This window comes from Podarcis tiliguerta (assembly GCF_965153285.1).
Source record: "Podarcis tiliguerta genome assembly, chromosome: 11".
Lineage (NCBI taxonomy): Eukaryota > Metazoa > Chordata > Lepidosauria > Squamata > Lacertidae > Podarcis > Podarcis tiliguerta.
Genome location: NC_139544.1, coordinates 472880 through 492202, shown reverse-complemented (window position 1 = coordinate 492202; position 19323 = coordinate 472880). Strand labels below are relative to the sequence as shown.

Genomic DNA, 19323 nt, shown 5'->3' with positions numbered 1-19323 from the left:
GTGGTCGCCTTTCTTTCTCCCCTCTTGCTTTTCATCAAAGATGACACAAACTGCCACAGTTCTTCCAACCTTTTGTAAAAAATGTTTTTAATAAAAAACCCAAACCCACTACCTGATTACTATATTGGCCTGACTATAAAAGTCAAGTGGGGGGGGGAGAGAGAAAAAGACAATACCCAATATAAGCCGCTCCCTTCCTTGCTCTCTCTCTTCCCAGCCTTGGGGGAGAGGACGGGGGATTATGCGCGCGGGGGGGGGGGGCGGGCGTCGCTTTGCCACGCTCCTAGCACCGTTTGCATCATGCTCCTGGCTACATACTGGATTTTTGTAAGGTCGCGAATATAAGCCTCAATTTAACTTTTCACGGATGGAATTTGGAAAAAAAGTGTGGCTTATATTTGGGGCGATACGGTAATTGTGGGTAATTAAATAACTGACTAAACAAAGTCCAAATCTTTAGTAAGGTAGCAACATATCCAAACAAAGTCTTTCTGGGGAAACAACTTTTATCAACACATGCTCTGTTGGTTTTACTGGATGGTGCATCTATTTAGACCCATGAATATATTTTACAGTTTGTAAATTAATACTGAAAAAGTCAAAGTACAATAATATACAGCTAAAAATAGTTCAGATAGAGATTCAAAGATACATGCTAATCACTTTATTATTCTGTTCTCCTTTACATCAAGATCAAATCAGGCCCAGTGTGACACAACTAAATTTAGCATAGTCATGGTTTGGCTTGATAAAGACATATAATGAAATTATGACAGTGCATTCAAGTCCAAAGTCCTGTTCATACCTCAATTGTGGCTAGTAAATGACCCTAGGACATGGAGGGGCTCAGTCTCCGCTATTTAGCAGGCTCCAGACCTGTAGCTTTCAATCCATTATAAAGAGACCTTTCAAAATTACATATAGAATCACGACCAAAATCTAGCACAGAATGAGATACAGTCATGAACAGAGTTCAGTGGTGCTAATGATGCTTGTGCTGGACTATAGCCTAGGACTTCAGATTTGCTGAAAAATGAGCAAGAGACTTATTTTCAAAGTAACACAAAAATTACTGAAAAGCAACGAAACTACTCAATTAACTGAGGTTCTACCCCCCCAAGGAGAAACCTGCCCCCCATGTCCTCTTTTGGGGGGTATATTTCCCTAGCATTTCCCCAAAGAAGCTCAACAAACGGGGGTGGGGGTGGGGTGTGTTGATCTCTTTAGAAAAGCTCAACGTTTTGGCTGCTCCCCCAATATATATCACAGTTCTTAATCGGCCACATATGGTTGGTAAACCTTTAAACAAGAAGTCAGATCCAATCTAGCAGAAGCTAGAGTCAGAGCTATTAATCCAGGAACAAAGATTAATTCTGTGTCAGATAGGGTTGCACTCCACAGGACCTAACTCTGACCATGGATGTGTGAATGATGCAGGTGGGTCTTTGCCTCGCTTAGGTTGGTAAATCAACTCCATTAATGCCTACAGAGCACATTTCATCCTGTAGTAACTCCCTTATGCCTCCTCCCTTACAAAATCCTGGCAGATGGGAAAAGTCTTTCTTCTTAGAATCGCCTTCATCCTATAACTAGTTTTAATAGTAGGGGAAGATGCTTTTATGTCACTGTGATGTGTCAATTTTATTCATTCATTTGTTTTCTGGTGTTGTTTTCATAGATTTTGCTTTTATAGACTGCTTTGTATTTTGCTCTTCTTTGCAGCTTAGTTTTTGTTTTGTTAGCTGAAGTTTTAATGTTTTATTCCTATTTTTAAAATCCTTTATTATCTTCCAGCAACTCAGGACCTTCAGACCTGTACAACACAGTCTGAACAAAGCTTTTTTATAATAATAATAATAATAATAATAATAATAATAATAATAATAATAATAATAATGTTTTAGTCTTTTAACAATATTGGGAGTCTCCTTGGACAAGTAAAGAAAGACAGAGCATTTGTGTTTATTTTTTAAAATAAAAATGAACACAAAAATAAATAATTGATGGAACTGGATTGCAGAGTTGTTGTGATGGCCAACAGCTTAGATGGCTATAAAAGGGGATTCACTAGATCCATGGAGAACAAAATTATCAGTGCATGCTCCACTTGCAATGGCCAGAAAATTCAAAAACAACACCCAAGGCTATTGAAATCATTACACATACATTCATGGTTTTAATTTAAGCTATACTAATTCTGTCTATTTCTAACATAGACTGAATTTTATCTTTAGTGAGTTTCACAACTATTTTTGAGATTTGCTTGCTACACAGATAACACAATTACCTTTGCATTTTGACCAGGTTTCATTTATCTCAGAGAATGATTATTTCCCCTCTTTTGATGGAAGTGAACTTGTGCACACTTTATTGATGAAACCATTAAAACTAATAATTCCATAATGTGCTAGAAAGGATCAGTGTTCCCACTGTCATTGATAAACTAGTATAATTTGTATTTCTTTTTAAACTGCTGCTTAAGCAAGTAAGAGGTAATGGAAAAAAGGGCGATGTAAGGAAGCTACACTTTAGAATTAAAGCAAATTAATCCAGAATTCTGAATGCAACACAGTATCTGGCTGTTTCTACCAAATGCCACAGAGACTGTATATTTCAGCTTTATTAACTGCATCTGAATACAGTTAAGAGTGCTACTCTGTAGAAGCTTCATAATAGTCTTTGTACATAATTTAAATTTACAGGAGAGTGTTCTATAGTCTCTGAAATTCTTGGCAGAGTTAAATATTTAGGGAAACTGAGGTCTCTAGACATTTAATGTAAAGCAATAGCTCTAGAATTTAGAAAAACCTAACTGATCAGACCTTTCAAATAGGAGACTTGAAGGCATTCTACATAATGTTCACAAAATGTAGACAGCATGTTTTTTGATAAGGCTACCTTTTTATTTTTTGAAAAACATAAACTGGGGATGGTGCTGTGCATTTAAACAGAGTAATTACATAGGAATTTGTAAAGTGGCATAGAGATATAGTGCTATGGGAAAACGTGCTGCTTGAATTTCTACATGCAAGGTGCTACATTAAAGGCACAGGAGAAGGGCCATTTAACAGAGCTGGAAACTCTTGTAGTGTGTAGACCTTAGAATGAGTCTCTGTTGGATATAGGTCTTGAAAGAAGAAACAAGCATAGTTGTTAACCTATGTAAGATAGAGATAAAACAGGACACCATAAAATCAAAACTATCTCACTGTCCCATTTTTCACTTTCTATCTCCTGCTAATCCTGCTTTCATCAGTTAACATGGAAATGTCCTTTAACTGACCCAGCCTCTTAAACAAGAGTTCTTTCCCTAGTCTTAATTAGATGGGTCAAAATGTCTCAAATACAGTGGAGCCCCGCAAGACGAATGCCTCGCAAGACGGAAAACCCGCTACACGAAAGGGTTTTCCGTTTTTCAATGTGCTTCGCAGGACGAATTTCTCTATGGGCTTGCTTCGCAAGATGAAAATGTCTTGCGATTCTTGAGATTTTTTTTCGCCCCCACCCCCTTTTTCTAAGGCGCTAAGCTGCTAATAGCCTTTTAGCAGCTAATCCGCTAATCCCTTAAGCCTTTAATAGCTGCTAATAGCCGCTAAACCGCTAATAGCGCTAATCCGCTAAACTGCTAATAGGGTTGCTTCGCAAGACGAAAAAACCGCTAGACGAAGAGACTCGCGGAACGAATTAATTTCGTCTTGCGAGGCACCACTGTATTTCAGTGTTTCACGTTGGCAGAACATTTCCTATTGTTTTCTTGTTCATCTCACAGTACTTTGGAAAATAAATCATTTGAAAAAGAATTGACTCTGTTGCCAGAGGTTTGTTAGACAGGAATTATGTCCAGATTTGTGTGTGTGTTTTACAGGCTGCAAAGTTATCACAAATGCACTACAGGTCTCCTCAGGTATGTCTGGAGTGAAAAGCAGTAGTTAGTCCTGTCTCTTCCCATGACACATTTCCATTTGAGTTAAATGGTGTCCACATATCTGATCTTGCTTTGCCAATTTTTGATTGGGGCTTTCCGCCGAGGACTGAGATTCCGATACATCCAATTAATTCTATGCCTCCTGTGTTTCCTTTGAGTAATTATTTCTTTCTTGACGAGGTTCGCCAAATCATGACACAGCAGCTATAATGAATACAAAAGTACGGCAGCCGCTCACCTCATTCATCAAGACGACAAGAAAGGAGTCTTTTTGAAGTCTGGAACTTGGCCTCCAACGACTGCGTAGTTTAGCAGATTTTTCTTTTAACTCTTTCCTGCCAGAACATACCTGTTTCCCCCCCAAATCTTTTAATTTTTAAGAAACAGGGACTCCTGGCTGATGAGACTGACTTTGGAGAGTTGCCATATTCATGTCTGGACATCACCCAGCATCCCCCTGCCTCCACATCTTGTTGCGGAGCACAAATAATGGACGGTCTGCGGGTAGCGCAGCCCCCCCCGGGGGTGGTCAGGGTTAATTACCCTCATTTAACCCTGAATCACTGGCATGACTGGCTGTCTGATCTCTTGGGAGGCCACCATATCTCATCGTCGGAAGCCGGAAGTGCCTCCATCAAAGTTTAGACCCCACATACAAAATAACTCCTTTGTGCCCCCCCCCCATTTTTGTACGCACCAGTTATGGCAGTAAAGGAGAAATCCCACCAACAATGCAGATACATATTTCCTCCCCTTGTTTTAGTCAAGTCCCTCTGTCAATAAATAATACTTTAAAAAGAATTTCCAGCTAGGTTTGATGGCTCTTTTTCTCCTTGCCTTTCCCTCCCAAGCTTCTTATTTGTTTTTTATTTTTTACCCTGTTTTACAAGCACTCTGCAGGAACCCATGGCTTGTCAGTGCCTGCATTATCCCATCATAACCTTCCCCCAGAAATCTCTGTACCATTTGGAGTTCAGAAAGACACAAGGAACTTATCCATGCCCATAGTTATACACCAGGAGTCACAATGTTATTCTCTAAAATTTACAGTGTCTGGAACACTTAGCTTTTAGATATCAAGCTGCAGTGGTGATATATATCATAAACCATAGACATATGGTGATTTATGTTTGTAGAAAACAAACTGCAGTTTGATATCTAAAGGTTCCAGGCACTGTAAATTTCAGAGAATAACATTGTGACTCCAGTGTCCTGGTGCAAAGGACGATTTTCCGGTTCACAGCAGACACTTAAAGAAGAGCTCCCTTCCACTGGGGATGCTTAAGAAATTAGAGTTCTCTGAATTTCAGCGTGAAACTGACCTAATCTGTGTATTAGAATATAAAGATCCTTTGGATTTTACTTCTCTGAATTTTGTGATGCAGTTCTCAATAGAAAAAAAAGGATACCATAATGCAAATATGCTTAGCAATGTGCATATTGAGATAAAATATGTATTTAAATGTTTATTTTGTGATGGAAAACATACTTAAATACAAATTTTCATGTTGGTTTATTGTTTTTATATAAAGCACCGGCTTAGTGAGCAGATTCAAAAAGAATCTACTTTCGACCTGCTTCACACTCCAGGCTCCTCTCTCTTTTTAATGCTGCTGCCTCCCTTGCCTCTCTATGGACTCATTCATACTGTTCTCTAATGTGGATAGTTTTGTGTACCTTCATGAATTCTCCATTGTCTACATTATGTTCTCCTTTAAATCACTTTCCCCTCCCCTCAATCCAGATTTTCTCGTATCAGATATATTCCAAAAAGGGTTTGTGATAAAATCTGGATGGAGGGAGGGGAAAGTGTGGGAGGCAGCAATTTGAAAGAAAAGGTCCTATGTGCAGCAGATAATTAACCTGCTTTCTTTTAACACACTTTTTTCAGTAATCAGCATTCTATGCTAACTAGCATTTTTATAGTTTTTTAAAGCATCTGATCGATTTCTTAGTATCTACATTAAGAGCAAAGGTGTAAATCATGATAGCTATTCTGCAGATAAGGATAAACCCAAATTTCAGGTGCTACACTGCCCTCTCATTGCCTGAGGATATTCTTGTAAAGTTTCTCACCAGTTGACAAAACTGTAAAGCAAGTATGATCTTGCAGATGTTGGCTGCACTCTGCTGAAATGCTCCCTCCTCTTTAGAACAGAGCAGATTTTGTTTATAAATACAAGAGGACTCTCAAAGCTGCTTCACATTTCTTCCTTACAAGGAATACAGAACTTGCTTGGACTTTGGTATTCATGTTTCCCAACTGTAATATTATTGTGGCGAATCACTGGGATGCATTAGCTAAGTAATTCTGCAGACAAATTGCCTTGACAGAAAGTTATTTTAAAAATGTTGAATTTTAATTTAGATTTGCATGCTAGCAAAGAAGAATAGAAAGGGGAAGCAGCTAAGCTTCTCATCAGCACATAAATCTTGACATATTTGTATTTCCTTCCTTTCTACCATGGAAACATGTCTGTCATAAATGAAGACGCTAATTAACATCAACTTGTGTAAAGTGCACATAGATGTAATTTTACATGACTTAAGTTGTATAAGCAAAAAGCAAATGTTTGTAATAGTAAAGATTTTTGTCTGTAGGCCTAAAATCTTTTACAGCATACCAGTACAAACTTTCTTAGTTTCTATTCAGGAAATAGGGAAAGAAGCAGAAGAAATTAGCTCCAATTAGCCAGTGATGTACAACCTGATCTCAACCATGTTGATTGTAAGGATAAGTAAGGATAATTTATTTAAATAGATTTAAAGGATAATTTATTTAAATAAACCCAAAGTGTACTCATTAATGGTTCCTCGTCATCCTGGCAAAAAGTGGCAAGTGGGGTGCTGCAGGGTATTGTCCTGGGACTGTTGTTGTTCAACATTATAAATGACTTGGATGAATAAATTGAGGGGCTGCTCATCAAATTTGCAGATGACACCAAACTGGGAGGGGTAGCTATTGCTGCAGAAGACAGAATCAGAATTCAAAATGACCTCAACAGATTGGAGAACTGGGCCCAAGTTAACAAAACGAATTTCAATAGGGACAAATGTAAGGTTCTGCATTTAGGCAGGAAGAGATCTTTCAAGTCATTAGCTCCCACTCAGAGAATATCAATCAAACAACCCTGACTACAGGCAACCCCCATTTATATGGGGGTTACTTTTCAAGAAACTGCACATTTAACTGAAATCATGTATTTGAAACACCAATGAAAATGCCTGCACACACACCGTATTGCCCCCGCCTCCACCCTGCCCCTTTTTGGGTCACTTCCAGGTTTGGCGCAATGTGCTTATGCACAATTGCACACATATTGAACATGCATAAATGCTTGTATTAGCAAGCCAAAGCTACGTAGTGCACACTATTCATCTTGCTTTCCATTTACTAACTGGGCATTGTCCTCTTTTGAGTGGGTCTCCTTTTCATTTATTATATGCATAATTTTTTTTGCATCACTAGGCCTTTTGGTTGAACTTAGTTAAGAAAAAAAAATCCTTACTCATATTCTTTATTATCATGGCATATATAAAAACTATGCTTCCAATTTGGTGAATTCTGGCCCATTATAGTTTATAACAAAATAAAACTGTTAGACTTTTAGATGCCATGTGACTTGCCATGTGACTTGCCATGTGTTTCTGCTCCCACAGACTAAAACAGGCAATGGCCTTAAAGGTAATGATGACCCAGAAACTACAATTTATATACCAGTCTAGTGAAGCTAATCATCTGTCAGGGATCGTGCTGAAGAAGGCTGCACTGAGGAAGAATGGTGGAAGCCTCTCCCTCCTCCTGATCCTGAATCTTCCCAGGAACAGGAAGAGAATATAGATTTGGAATAGTGGTTTGCAGGGGGACATAGTTCAGAAGGCAGAGGTTGGGAAATACTGAATGGGGAACAGCTAGCAGAAGAAACACTAGAAGAGAGAGAGCTAACAGATTCACAGTCTCTGGATAGTATCCACCCCCCTTCCCCAAAGTCCCGAAGAGCTCAGAAAGTGACAGAACAGAAAGCGCAGAGGCTCCAAGCTCAGATTACAAGACGTAGGAGTGATGTATATTAGTAGGGACGGAGAGGGGAGTGAACTTAATTGAGAGCACTGCCATTACTAGGAGATGTGTTTTTTGTTCTCTCACTGTGATTATTTCTAATAATAGTTTCTAATAATAGTTTCTAACTGGTAAGAAGAATTCTTTTCCTTTGTTCTGCTTATCTACTGCCACAGTAGAAACTGATTCCTTGAAGCCTGACATCATCCATATAACCATCAAGCTATGTATAACTTCAAGTAACCGTAGAAAAGGTGGCAAAAAATAAACACAAAACTTTATTTGAAAGCTCAACTTAAAATCCAAGTATTTGGGAAAGTTAATTTTTCTGCATGATTTGAACATTATAAGTTCCATATGCAGTCTGTGATATTGCTTTCTATCTTGCCCCTTCTTCACTTGATTGCTCATGTGAACAGATTAGACTCCTTCGTGTAGGCAGTTCTCAAGTCCAGTTAATACATTCCAACAGCAGGATGCCTGGTACTTAAAATGCAACCACATGAAGGCTTTCCATATGGCAAGAAGAGAATATAGTTGTGGAGGAATATATGCCATATTTCATAAAATTGTAGAGTTGGAATCATGTAGCCCAACCCGCTGCAATGCAGGAATATGCAGCTGCAAGGATTGGACCTGTGACCTTGGCATTATCAGCAAACTGCTCTAACCAACTTGAGTTGTGCACCTTTTTTTTTTTGCCAAATTATGTTTCAAAAATTAGGGTTTTCATTAGATTTGATGGCACATTAGACTCGAGTAAATATGGTAGGCCATGGTGCTGATCCTAATTTACTCAGAAGTAGGTCTTGGACTTACTCTGCAGTTAAGTGGGCTGTGTAGCCCACTGAGTTACTGCTTAAAGTGTGCAGGGATGGGAAAGAGCTGTTACCGTTTTCCTTGCTCCTGGGAGGGTTTCTAGTGAGCACCCAAAGCAAGGCAGAGGGGAATAATTAGAAAACCCCTCTCTCCCTCAGTGAAAGCAACACAAGGGGAAAGTTCCCCCGACCCCTTAGCGGGGTGAGCCAGAGTGTGCTTCCTTAGATCCTCTACGCAGGCAGGCCTGGCGTTTGTACACTGTGAGAGAGAAAGGTAAGCCGGCGCTGTGAGGCCTGTTCTCTTGGCATGTGCGCCTGCTCTCCCACTTTGTTCTGCCACATTTCAGGGCCCGGCTCGGGGATTGGATGAGTCAGCCTGGTAGCTTCTTCCGTTGGAGGGACACGGGGGCAGATGCTGTCAAGAAGGAGGCTGCAGTGAGTCCACTTGGACCGGGCCAGCCAGGTGGTCTTGCCTTGTAGTTTCCCAAGGGATCCACATTGTGGTCAGTGGTGGAGAAGCAGAGGAGGAATAGAAAGCGGGTTTCTTGTAAAGCTGGTGTTTCCCTTTCGCAGTAACACTCCAGCACAATCAGAGTGATATTTACAGTCTTTATTACACATATACAAGGACAGCTACAGTTCAAAATTACGCGTCTGAACCCGTTGAGTCAGATTAGGGGAGTGGCTTCCTACGATTCCCATGCCAACAAAGTAGGCGTGGGAATCACTTGAGCCGTCTTTGATCCTTATGTTTCATTTCCCTCCTTGTCTGTACTGAACTGAAAGCCCCCTCCCTTCCTGAGCTTCCTTCCCGAGCCTCTGGGTGGTTGCAGGGCTCTCCAGCATCCCTGAGCCCCTACTCTCCCTGACTGCTCTCCACCCCCTGTTCTGCGTCATCTCCCTGTCTTCCTCTTCTGTCCATTGCTCCTCAGAATCCTCCCTGACACTTCTGGATGCAGCTGCCATGGTGAGTCCAGGCACAGGGCAAAAGGTGCCAGGACGTAGCTTGCCTGCCCACCCCCTGCAGCCTCAGCGCAGCTCGGCCAGCCTGCCCAACAGTGCCGCAGGCTCCTCCGCAAGACAAGGTGCTGGGCCGGGTATGAGGCAGACACCTGAGCTCAGGCAACCTGAGTGTGCCAGCCACATGGCTAGTCCTCAGCACACCTGGGCAGCAAAGGAGCTTCTGGGTCACTGGGTGGCGGGGCGGGGGCTGTAAAAAAGGACACCCCCCCGCAAGACAAGTTAGTTTGGGGTAGTCAGTAGGGCTGGGATATATTTACTTGAATCTAATGTGCACCTTTTTTGCTTTGTGAAAATTAGAGTGTGCATTAGATTTGATGGCACATTAAATTCAAATAAATATGGTACTTTGCATGCTGAATGTCCCTGGTTCCTGGGCATTTCTACTTTAAAAAGGATCAAGTTGCAGGCAATGTGAAAGACATCTGCTACTAATTCTGGAGACCCACTGCCATTCAGAGTCAAAGCTGTCAACTTTTCCCTTTTCTTGCGAGGAATCCTATTCGGAATAAGGGAATTTCCCTTTAAAAAAGGGAAACGTTGACAGCTATGTTCAGAATAGCCAATCTGGTATATGTGGTCTGACCTGTTATTAGGCTACTTCCTATGCCCCTTTGTTGTCTGTGTGAAGCAGTGTCCTCAATCTTGGTAATTTTCACAATGCCAACATAAATCACAAAACTGGGATTTCATTTTGGCAAGTGCATAAAGGAATGGTTTCACAGAAATGGAACTGTCAGTATATGGGTATACTTTAAGCAGCAACAATGCTCCTATTTGCATGTACAAATGGAATTTGAGAACTTCTACATTTCAGGTGTGGTCGTGCTATCTGATCTCCAGGAACAGCTCATCCACATCGCTGGTCCTCTTCACAGCCAATGCAAACTGTATGCAGATGTCACAGGCAATACAGTGGAAAGTCCAACCCATCTGATTTCCTTCGGGGCCTCCTCTCAACCTACAAGGCATGCAATTTTTAGGAAAAGAAATCTCCAACTGCACTTACCTGTGGTTCTTTGTCGTGCTTGTTGGGGTCCTTTTCATAGCTTTCTGCATAGATCCTGAGAGTGGCTCGCACATGACTAGAAGCACTTAATCTGAAGATGAGTCTGGATGCATCCGAGAAAATTATCCTTAGCCCCTATTAAAAGTAAATACAGTTTATAGATGGTGCAAACAGAATTTTTGAGAACATTCTGTCAACTAACAGCTGCTTCAAAGGAATATTCATTAATCTTATAGCTGCCAAGATTTGTACAGTGGCTAACTAGAAAAAGAGAACAACTCCACTCCAATAAGTTCAACAAAACATGGAATATAACTACTTTATCTAAATTAATATATCACAGCAGAATGAAAAAAAGAACAAGAGTGAAACACATGCATAGATTTTGTGGTGTTCTGGAATGATAAATTTCAGTATGCATATTCCCAGCTGTACAGTTCTTTTGCTTTATTGTAATTTGCCTATTCTTTTTATATTAATTAGCTTAAGTTATAGGGAAGGGATAAGAATACTTAAACTTTCTTATATTTAGTCATTTAACATAATTCTATACTAAGTCAGAATATACTGCACTAATTTGCAACTTATGCAATTGAAAACTATCCATGTGATAGCTACAGCTTCAGTTACTGTTAATAGCATTTTTATTTATATGTACAAATTACTTGGTTGGATCCAGAGTTAAGACTGTCTGGGCTGGTGGAAGTTGTTTTCTCTGTTCCCTCCCCATTACAGCACACTCTCTCCCGCTGAATATACTCCTCTGAGAGTCAGAAAACTGTTGAATAGGATGCGCTATAATGCATGGAGCTGGGGAAGTGATTCATGAAAACTGGGTGCAGACAGCTTCTTGAGAAAGAGCTCTGTTTGTGGTGAAATGCACCTTCATCCAATTTGGGGGTGGTCTTCCCTTCATATCACATATCTTTATTTGCCTTTCATACCTGTCTTTTGGTCACAGTCCCATCAACGGGATCCACATATTCAAAGCTGGTTGCTTTTTGCACACTGTAGACATTGCTTCCAACAGCAAATTGTTGATTACTGAAAGATTTGTCAGTGATCAAAGCCTCCAGGTCTCTCATTATGAAATATGCTGTCCTGGGATCCAGAGCTTCATAATCAAATCTTGAATTGAAGGAATTAAAAGAATAGCAAAAACATCTGGCATGGCAACATATTAAAAACCTGTGTCTCCATGGCAAGGGTCAGTCTACACCAAATGCTTAATACTAACAGCAAACTCACCCTTCAAGTGTGATTGTAGAGAAAATAGCAGCATTCATGCACAAGAGGAAGGTTTGTAGAAGTGCTGAATTGTTAAAGAAAAAAGGGGAGAGGAGCTGGGAGCCAAGACCTGAAGACTGAGCATGCTCAGTTGGCATGAAATGCTGAGTTGTGCTTGCCCCGCACCTAGGGAGCCTGCATCTGAGCGGTTTCCCGCTTGTCCCGTGCTTTCTAGGCAGGATCCAAACAGTTTTGCCTTTCATAGAATCATAGAATCATAGAGTTGGAAGAGACCACAAGGGCCATCGAGTCCAACCCCCTGCCAAGCAGGAAACACCATCAGAGCACTCCTGACATATGGTTGTCAAGCCTCTGCTTAAAGACCTCCAAAGAAGGAGACTCCACCACACTCCTTGGCAGCAAATTCCACTGGAAATTTAGCGCTAAATCAGAACAAAAGGCCCTCTGCGGAAAACCCCACTGCCATTGGTTTTGATTCAGCACTAATTCAGCCATTGGTTTTGATTCAGCACTAATTCAGCACTGATTCAGCACAAGTTTCCGTGGGGGAAGTGGCAGGGCAAACAGAAGTGTGGATAAGCCCTCACTGTGGAAAGGGGGAAATGAAAAACAGGGGTTGCATGGAGGGGGAAAGAGGGGACTCAGATTGGGTGTGGCTGGCTGGCATCCTGACCAGGAGAACTACACACTGCAACATTTTGTTGCAGGTCCTACTTGTAAGGTTTAATGGAGAATAAGTTGACAGGAAAAATGAAACCAATGTGCTACAAATCTATGAAAATGCATAGAGAAAGTTGCTAAGGCATAAGGTCACTTCTTGACACACAAACCTTGAGGAGGCTCTTTGCCACCTCCCAAACTCTACCCAGCACTAGAGCCTCCAAGCCTCTGAGCAAGAGGCTAAAGACAGACCTCTGGCTCTGGAGCCTTGGGTTTATCCATCGTAGTTTCACAGCTGGGCCCACCCACTCAGGGAGGTTGAAAGCACCATGCTTTCATCCAGATTAACCAAGTACAGTTTGGACAAATGACTTTATTCCTTGTTTTACATGTTAATTTCTGGCATAATCTCATTGGCTGGAAAATTATATCTGAAATGGAGACAATTTTAACTTCCTTGTATGACTGGGGACAGCAAGTTATCAGCTTATTAGAGTTATGGGGGGGGGGTGTATTAGAGGGATACCTAAGCGACCTCAGAGGGCAAAATATTATCAGGAGCTGATGGTGGTTCTGGTGCTGGCAACAATCTCTTAACACAATAAGCGCCTAAAGAGTTCTACAATGTTTGCTAAGGACTGCATGTACCATATTTTTATCCCTATAGGACGCACCGGCCCATAGGACGCACCTAATTTGGGGGGGGGGGAATAAAGGGGGAAAAAATTATTTTCCCCCCAGGCGCGGGCTCCCACGGCTTGCGGAGAGCTAAGCGAAGCTAAGCGCTGCGCCTCCCCGCTGTCCCCCAAGCTTGTGGGGCTGGCGGCAGGGAGAAGCGGGCTTCTCCCCGCCACCAGCCTCCAAACCAGGTCGGGAGACAGTGGGAAAGGCGTGCTGCGCCTCCCCGCTGTCCCCCGAGCTTGTGGGGCTTGCGGTGGGGCTCTCCTGAAGCCTGGAGAGTGAGAGGGGTCGGTGCGCACCGACCCCTCTCGCTCTCCAGGCTTCAGCGAAAGCCTGCATTCGCCCCATAGGACGCACACACATTTTCCCTTCATTTTTGGAGGAGGAAAAGTGCGTCCTATAGGGCGAAAAAACCGGTAACTCTTTTGTTCTGCCACAGCTCCTATAATTGGAATTATGGAAGCATTTCTTAAACATTGCTTTCCCAAAGGCACAAGATGACTTATTAGTAAAATTTCTAGTTTTATAAACATACCATTCACATTAAAATAGTTTGTTTGGCCTTGCTTTTTTTTGAAGGCATTGTTACCCTATCCATTTCCAAAAAAGATTCTAAACCAAACTCCATGCCTTGGCTGTAATCTACAAAAGAATTCATGCCGAATCCATGCCTGCCTGCAGGAGTTTTACAATGGCCCCACTTTCTCATTACCAAAACACAAATCAGCACTGCATATATCTGCAGCAGATTTAAGTTGTGGGTTGTGGTTTGACAATAATCACCTCTACATATGAATGATTACTTTTATAATTTATAATTTGTTAAGAGTATACGGTCCTACAGGCACTGTACTCTCTCTCTACAAACACACACACACAATTCATTGCATTATGCAACTGACTCTTCTATAGATCAGCCATTCTCACCTACAGTAGTAGTGGCGGCCAAATTTTGCCCAGTGCTCTCGGACAATCTCTTCCACACTCTGTTTTCGAGCTGCTATGATTGACAGCCAAATTAGGACAGCCCAAAGTCCGTCCTTCTCTCGAATGTGGTCAGATCCTAAGAGAAAAATATAAAAAAATACACTGATGTTAAAATATAATGCTGAAGATGGAAAACAAAGGTTCTGGTGTATAGTAGCTGTTAATTCACTTTATAAGGGGAATTAGAGTCTTGGCTCTGTTCCCTGGAAAAGATCTATACTATTGTTAAGTAAAAAGGGCCGGGTGGCGCTGTGGGTTAAACCACAGAGCCTAGGGCTTGCTGATCAGAAGGTTGGCGGTTCCAAAGTGCAAGTAGATAAATAGGTACCGCTCCGGCGGGAAGGTAAACAGTGTTTCCATGTGCTGCTCTGGTTCGCCAGAAGCGGCTTAGTCATGCTCCGTCAGCCAGTAAAGCGAGATGAGCACCGCAACCCCCGAGTCGGTCACGACTGGACCTAATGGTCAGGGGTCCCTTTACCCTTTACCTATTGTTAAGTATAATACTTTAGGCCAAGAAGTTAAATCAAAATGGCACATCTGTACAGCCTCTGTTATTCTCCAGTTGTGTTCCTATTGTTCAGGTCATTTTTGTTTTTTAAAAAAACAACCCAACTTGATCCAAAGTTGTTTGATAAGAAGGCAACAACCTTTTAGGATGGATTCAGAAGCATCAAACAGAGGGTACAAATTAATAGATATGTTTATCACTGTGTTCTAGAAAACTTGCTCACTATTTTGTGACATTTTGGTTGATCCTAATAAATGTACAGTATTGCCTGACTGTGGAATTAAGAATTACTGTTACTGTTAGGTAATAATTACTGTTCTTAATTACTGGAATTAAGAATTACTGTTAGGTAAGAATTACTGTTAGGTAACAGAGGTCTTGTTTCAGAAAAAGCTTTGATGTATTTGTAATCCACCCAGATGGAGGAAAATTCTGTTCACGGTAGTCAAATTCCTCAAAACACAAGAGTGCATGAAAAATTAACATATAATATGCAAAGATCTCACACAATTGGAAATGAAGGAACAATGCAGAGAATTCACATTTGTTATGAAAAATCAGAATGCAAACACTAAGTTCTTGAACTGATAATTCTTTTTTCTATACTTCTGTGCAATGTCATTTATTCCTGAGGTTTTGCTGCTGCTTTTATGCTCATAATCTACTGTTCTGTCTTTCATCACTTTTTGCATCATCCTGTATCATCTCTATTTCTCTGTTGTATATCTTACCAATGTCTTATCTTATGTTGAATGTATCAGAGGCAAAACGCTGGATTTCCCACCAAAATTCTCCTGTCCTCCCCTTTCTTTCCTCTGTGCCATTCAGAGGTGTTTACAACTCTTTGACTCTTTTCCACTGCCAGATGAATAATGCCTCTTCAGTATCAAAATGGCAGCAACTTTCTGTTTTGGGGGGATGACAATTTGTGTGGCAATGTCTGATGCCCTGGCCCCTATTTAGTGGCTCTTGAGAATACATGAGTGTGTCCCTGATCTAGAGTACTGTGTTAGCCTGCCATAGATACCTCCCTTTTCAACCAGACTCCTTCTCATGCCTTCCTCTTGGCCCCCAGGCTCGGCATCCCTCCTCTCACATGCCTGGACAAATCCTCAATTTTGAGTTGCTGGGTTATCCAAAATATATCACTAGTTTATAAGAAGCATGGCTCCATTTCTCTCTCCTTATTTAGGACTTCTTCATATTCAATTTACTGCACAAGGACCTGTCTGCTGTTTGCATAAGCTTGGAGATGAAGTAAAAAAATATTCCTGTTGCTGCCAAGGAGGATTAGCTCAAACATATAAATCATGTGCACGGCTTTCTTAACAGTGATTAACAGTTTGCTGATGAAACTTTGGGCAGTGATGGCTGTTGCTGCACCTTCTTTTTCAAAGCCCAAGTCATTGCTCGTAATGCCCACGACTTACTAAATTCATCTGACAAACTCCCTTCTGCTGCTACAAAAAAGGAATAAGTTCCAATAGCATGGGTTGACCTCCAGGATCTGCTGCCAGAAAGCAAGCCTGAGAACACAGCCAAGTGGCACGTCCTCCCCACCCAAAAAAAACCCCCAGTTGTCCTTTTACAGCAGAAAGGGTACTTTCATTACCAGGCTGAAGTCTCCTGTTTATTATAAATCTAGGCTTTACATTTCTGAAAGTTTACAGTTTACATGTTATTACTAAGGAAAACAAGCTGACATTGTTGTTTGGGTACAGCTTTACAGGACATTTAATCATGTTGTTGTTGTTTAGTTGTGTCCGACTCTTCGTGACCCCATGGACCAGAACATGCCAGGCACTCCTGTCTTCCACTGCCTCCCACAATTTGGTCAAACTCATGCTGGTAGCTTCGAGAACACTATCCAACCATCTCGTCCTCTGTCATCCCCTTCTCCTTGTGCCCTCCATCTTTCCCAACATCAGGGTCTTTTTCAGGGAGTCTTCTCTTCTCATGAGGTGGCCAAAGTATTGGAGCCTCAATTTCAGGATCTGTGCTTCCAGTGAGCACTCAGGGCTGCTTTCCTTAAGAATGGATAGGTTTGATCTTCTTGCAGTCCATGGGACTCTCAAGACTCTCCTCCAGCACCATAATTCAAAAGCATCAATTCTTCAGCGATCAGCCTTCTTAAAGGTCCAGCTCTCACTTCCATACATCACTACTGGGAAAACCATAGCTTTTACTATACGGAACTTTGTTGGGAAGGTGATGTCTCTACTTTTTAAGATGCTGTCTAGGTTTGTCATTGCTTTTCTCCCAAGAAGGAGGCGTCTTTTAATTCCGTGGCTGCTGTCACCATCTGCAGTGATCGTAGAGCCCAAGAAAGTAAAATCTCTCACTGCCTCCATTTCTTCCCCTTCTATTTGCCAGGAGGTGATGGGACCAGTGGCCTTGATCTTCGTTTTTTTGATGTTGAGCTTCAGACCATATTTTGCGCTCTCCTCTTTCACCCTCATTAAAAGGTTCTTTAATTCCTCCTCACTTTCTGCCATCAAGGTTGTGTCATCTGCATATCTAGGGTTGTTGACATTTCTTCTGGCAATCTTAATTCTAGCTTGGGATTCATCCAGCCCAGCCTTTCGCATGATGAATTCTGCATATAAGTTAAATAAGCAGGGAGACAATATACAACCTTGTTGTACTCCTTTTCCAATTTTGAACCAATCAGTTGTTCCATATCTAGTTCTAACTGTAGCTTCTTGTCCCACATAGAGATTTCTCAGGAGAAAGATGAGGTGATCAGGCACTCCCATTTCTTTAAGAACTTGGCATAGTTTGCTGTGGTCGACACAGTCAAAGGCTTTTGCATAGTCAATGAAGCAGAAGTAGATGTCTTTCTGGAACTCTCTAGCTTTCTCCATAATCCAGCGCATGTTTGCAATATGGTTTCTGGTTCCTCTGCCTCTTCTAAATCCAACTTGCACTTCTGGGAGTTCTCAGTCCACATACTGGTTGAGCCTACCTTGTAGAATTTTAAGCATAACCTTGCTATCGTGTGAAATGAGTGCAATTGTGCGGTAGTTGGAGCATTCTTTGGCACTGCCCTTCTTTGGGATTGGGATGTAGACTGATCTTCTCCAATCCTCTGGCCACAGCTGAGTTTTCCAAACTTGCTGGCATATTGAGTGTAGCACCTTAACAGCATCATCTTTTAAAATTTTAAATAGTTAGCTGGAATACCATCACTTTCACTGGCCTTGTTATTAGCAGTGCTTTCTAAGGCCCATTTGACTTCACTCTCCATGATGTCTAGCTTCTCTGAGTTATTCAAGCCCCTTCGCCACGGCAAGGCAGTGACCATGAAGGGGACATTTAATCATAGAGAAAGGCAAATCACTTTTGGGGCAATTAGAAAGTTTAGACCAGCATGGCATGAAACTGCCACAGTCTGCCTCTATTGTCCAATGTGGGTAAAGAATTTATTACTGATATTTGGATCAGTTGCCAAATATAAGGAAATGTTGGGAAAACCAGATGCTAACATAGAAGAGAAAAAGCTCATATTGCTACAAAGTAATCATGGGAGGGGAAAGCCCCACCTTAAATTTATACATTATTGCTCATCTCAATCTCTAAAGTGTTCTTTATATAACCTAGCATATGTTTACAGTTAAGTACACATACTTATATGTAAACTACTTAGATATTTTTAATTAAGTGCTAATATAAAATTTTACTAACTAAATAACTATTGACAGCTACTTAAAAATAACAAAAGCTGTCCTCTCCTATTGCAATAAGAAAAGCTTCTACACAGCTTGTGTTTCCTGTGGTAAAGGTAAAGGACCCCTGACCGTTAGGTCCAGTTGCAGACGACTCTGGGGTTGCACGCTCATCTCGCTCTATAGGCCGAGGGAGTCAGCGTTTGTTTGTAGACAGCTTCCAGGTCATGTGGCCAGCATGACTAAGCCGCTTTTGGCGAACCAGAGCAGCACGCGGAAACGCTGTTTACCTTTCCACCGGAGTATTTATCTACTATCACTTTGATGTGCTTACCACGTTTCCTGTGGTAGCTGAGGTTTACTTTCTCTGGTGTGATGAGATAGAACAAACCTTACAACCTCCCTGAGATGTAAACACACAGACAGATGGAAAGCCCTTCTTTCTTATTGGCTTGACTACGAAGCAGCCCACTCAATATGGGGAAATCCTCTCAAATACAGAACTGAGAATGCAGAATCAGCAGGGGCCAACCCCGAGACACAGGGTGAAATTAAACATTAGTCATACTCTGAGTAAACCCAATGAAATCAATTGAGTTAAGATTTTAGTGGGTCGACTCTTTACTTGGCTATCACCCAAGGATTCCAAGCAGACACATAGTTAAATCATGTTAGGCATATTATACACTACAATACCATCAGTTTGAGACTTTGACTTTCATCTTGCTACTGTGACTAATGC

General features: G+C 41.5%; 1 protein-coding gene and 1 long non-coding RNA gene across 3 annotated transcripts in view; both read right to left on the bottom strand.

Annotated features, from left to right (window-relative positions):
- The window catches only part of PGM5 (phosphoglucomutase 5), a 125430-nt gene that overhangs the window by 8066 nt on the left and 98041 nt on the right, over positions 1-19323 (bottom strand). For both annotated transcript variants that reach the window (XM_083403455.1, XM_083403454.1), the window contains exons 8-10: positions 14349-14484; positions 11777-11960; positions 10833-10967 (exon numbers count right to left, since the gene is read on the bottom strand). In XM_083403455.1, coding sequence (XP_083259581.1) covers positions 10833-10967; positions 11777-11960; positions 14349-14484 — 455 coding nt within the window. The remainder of the gene's footprint in view (positions 1-10832; positions 10968-11776; positions 11961-14348; positions 14485-19323) is intronic.
- LOC310659794 lies at positions 9399-10825 on the bottom strand. The gene is made up of 2 exons (XR_014503012.1): positions 10273-10825; positions 9399-9986 (listed from the first exon to the last, which is right to left on the bottom strand). It is a non-coding gene; the product is annotated as an uncharacterized lncRNA (long non-coding RNA).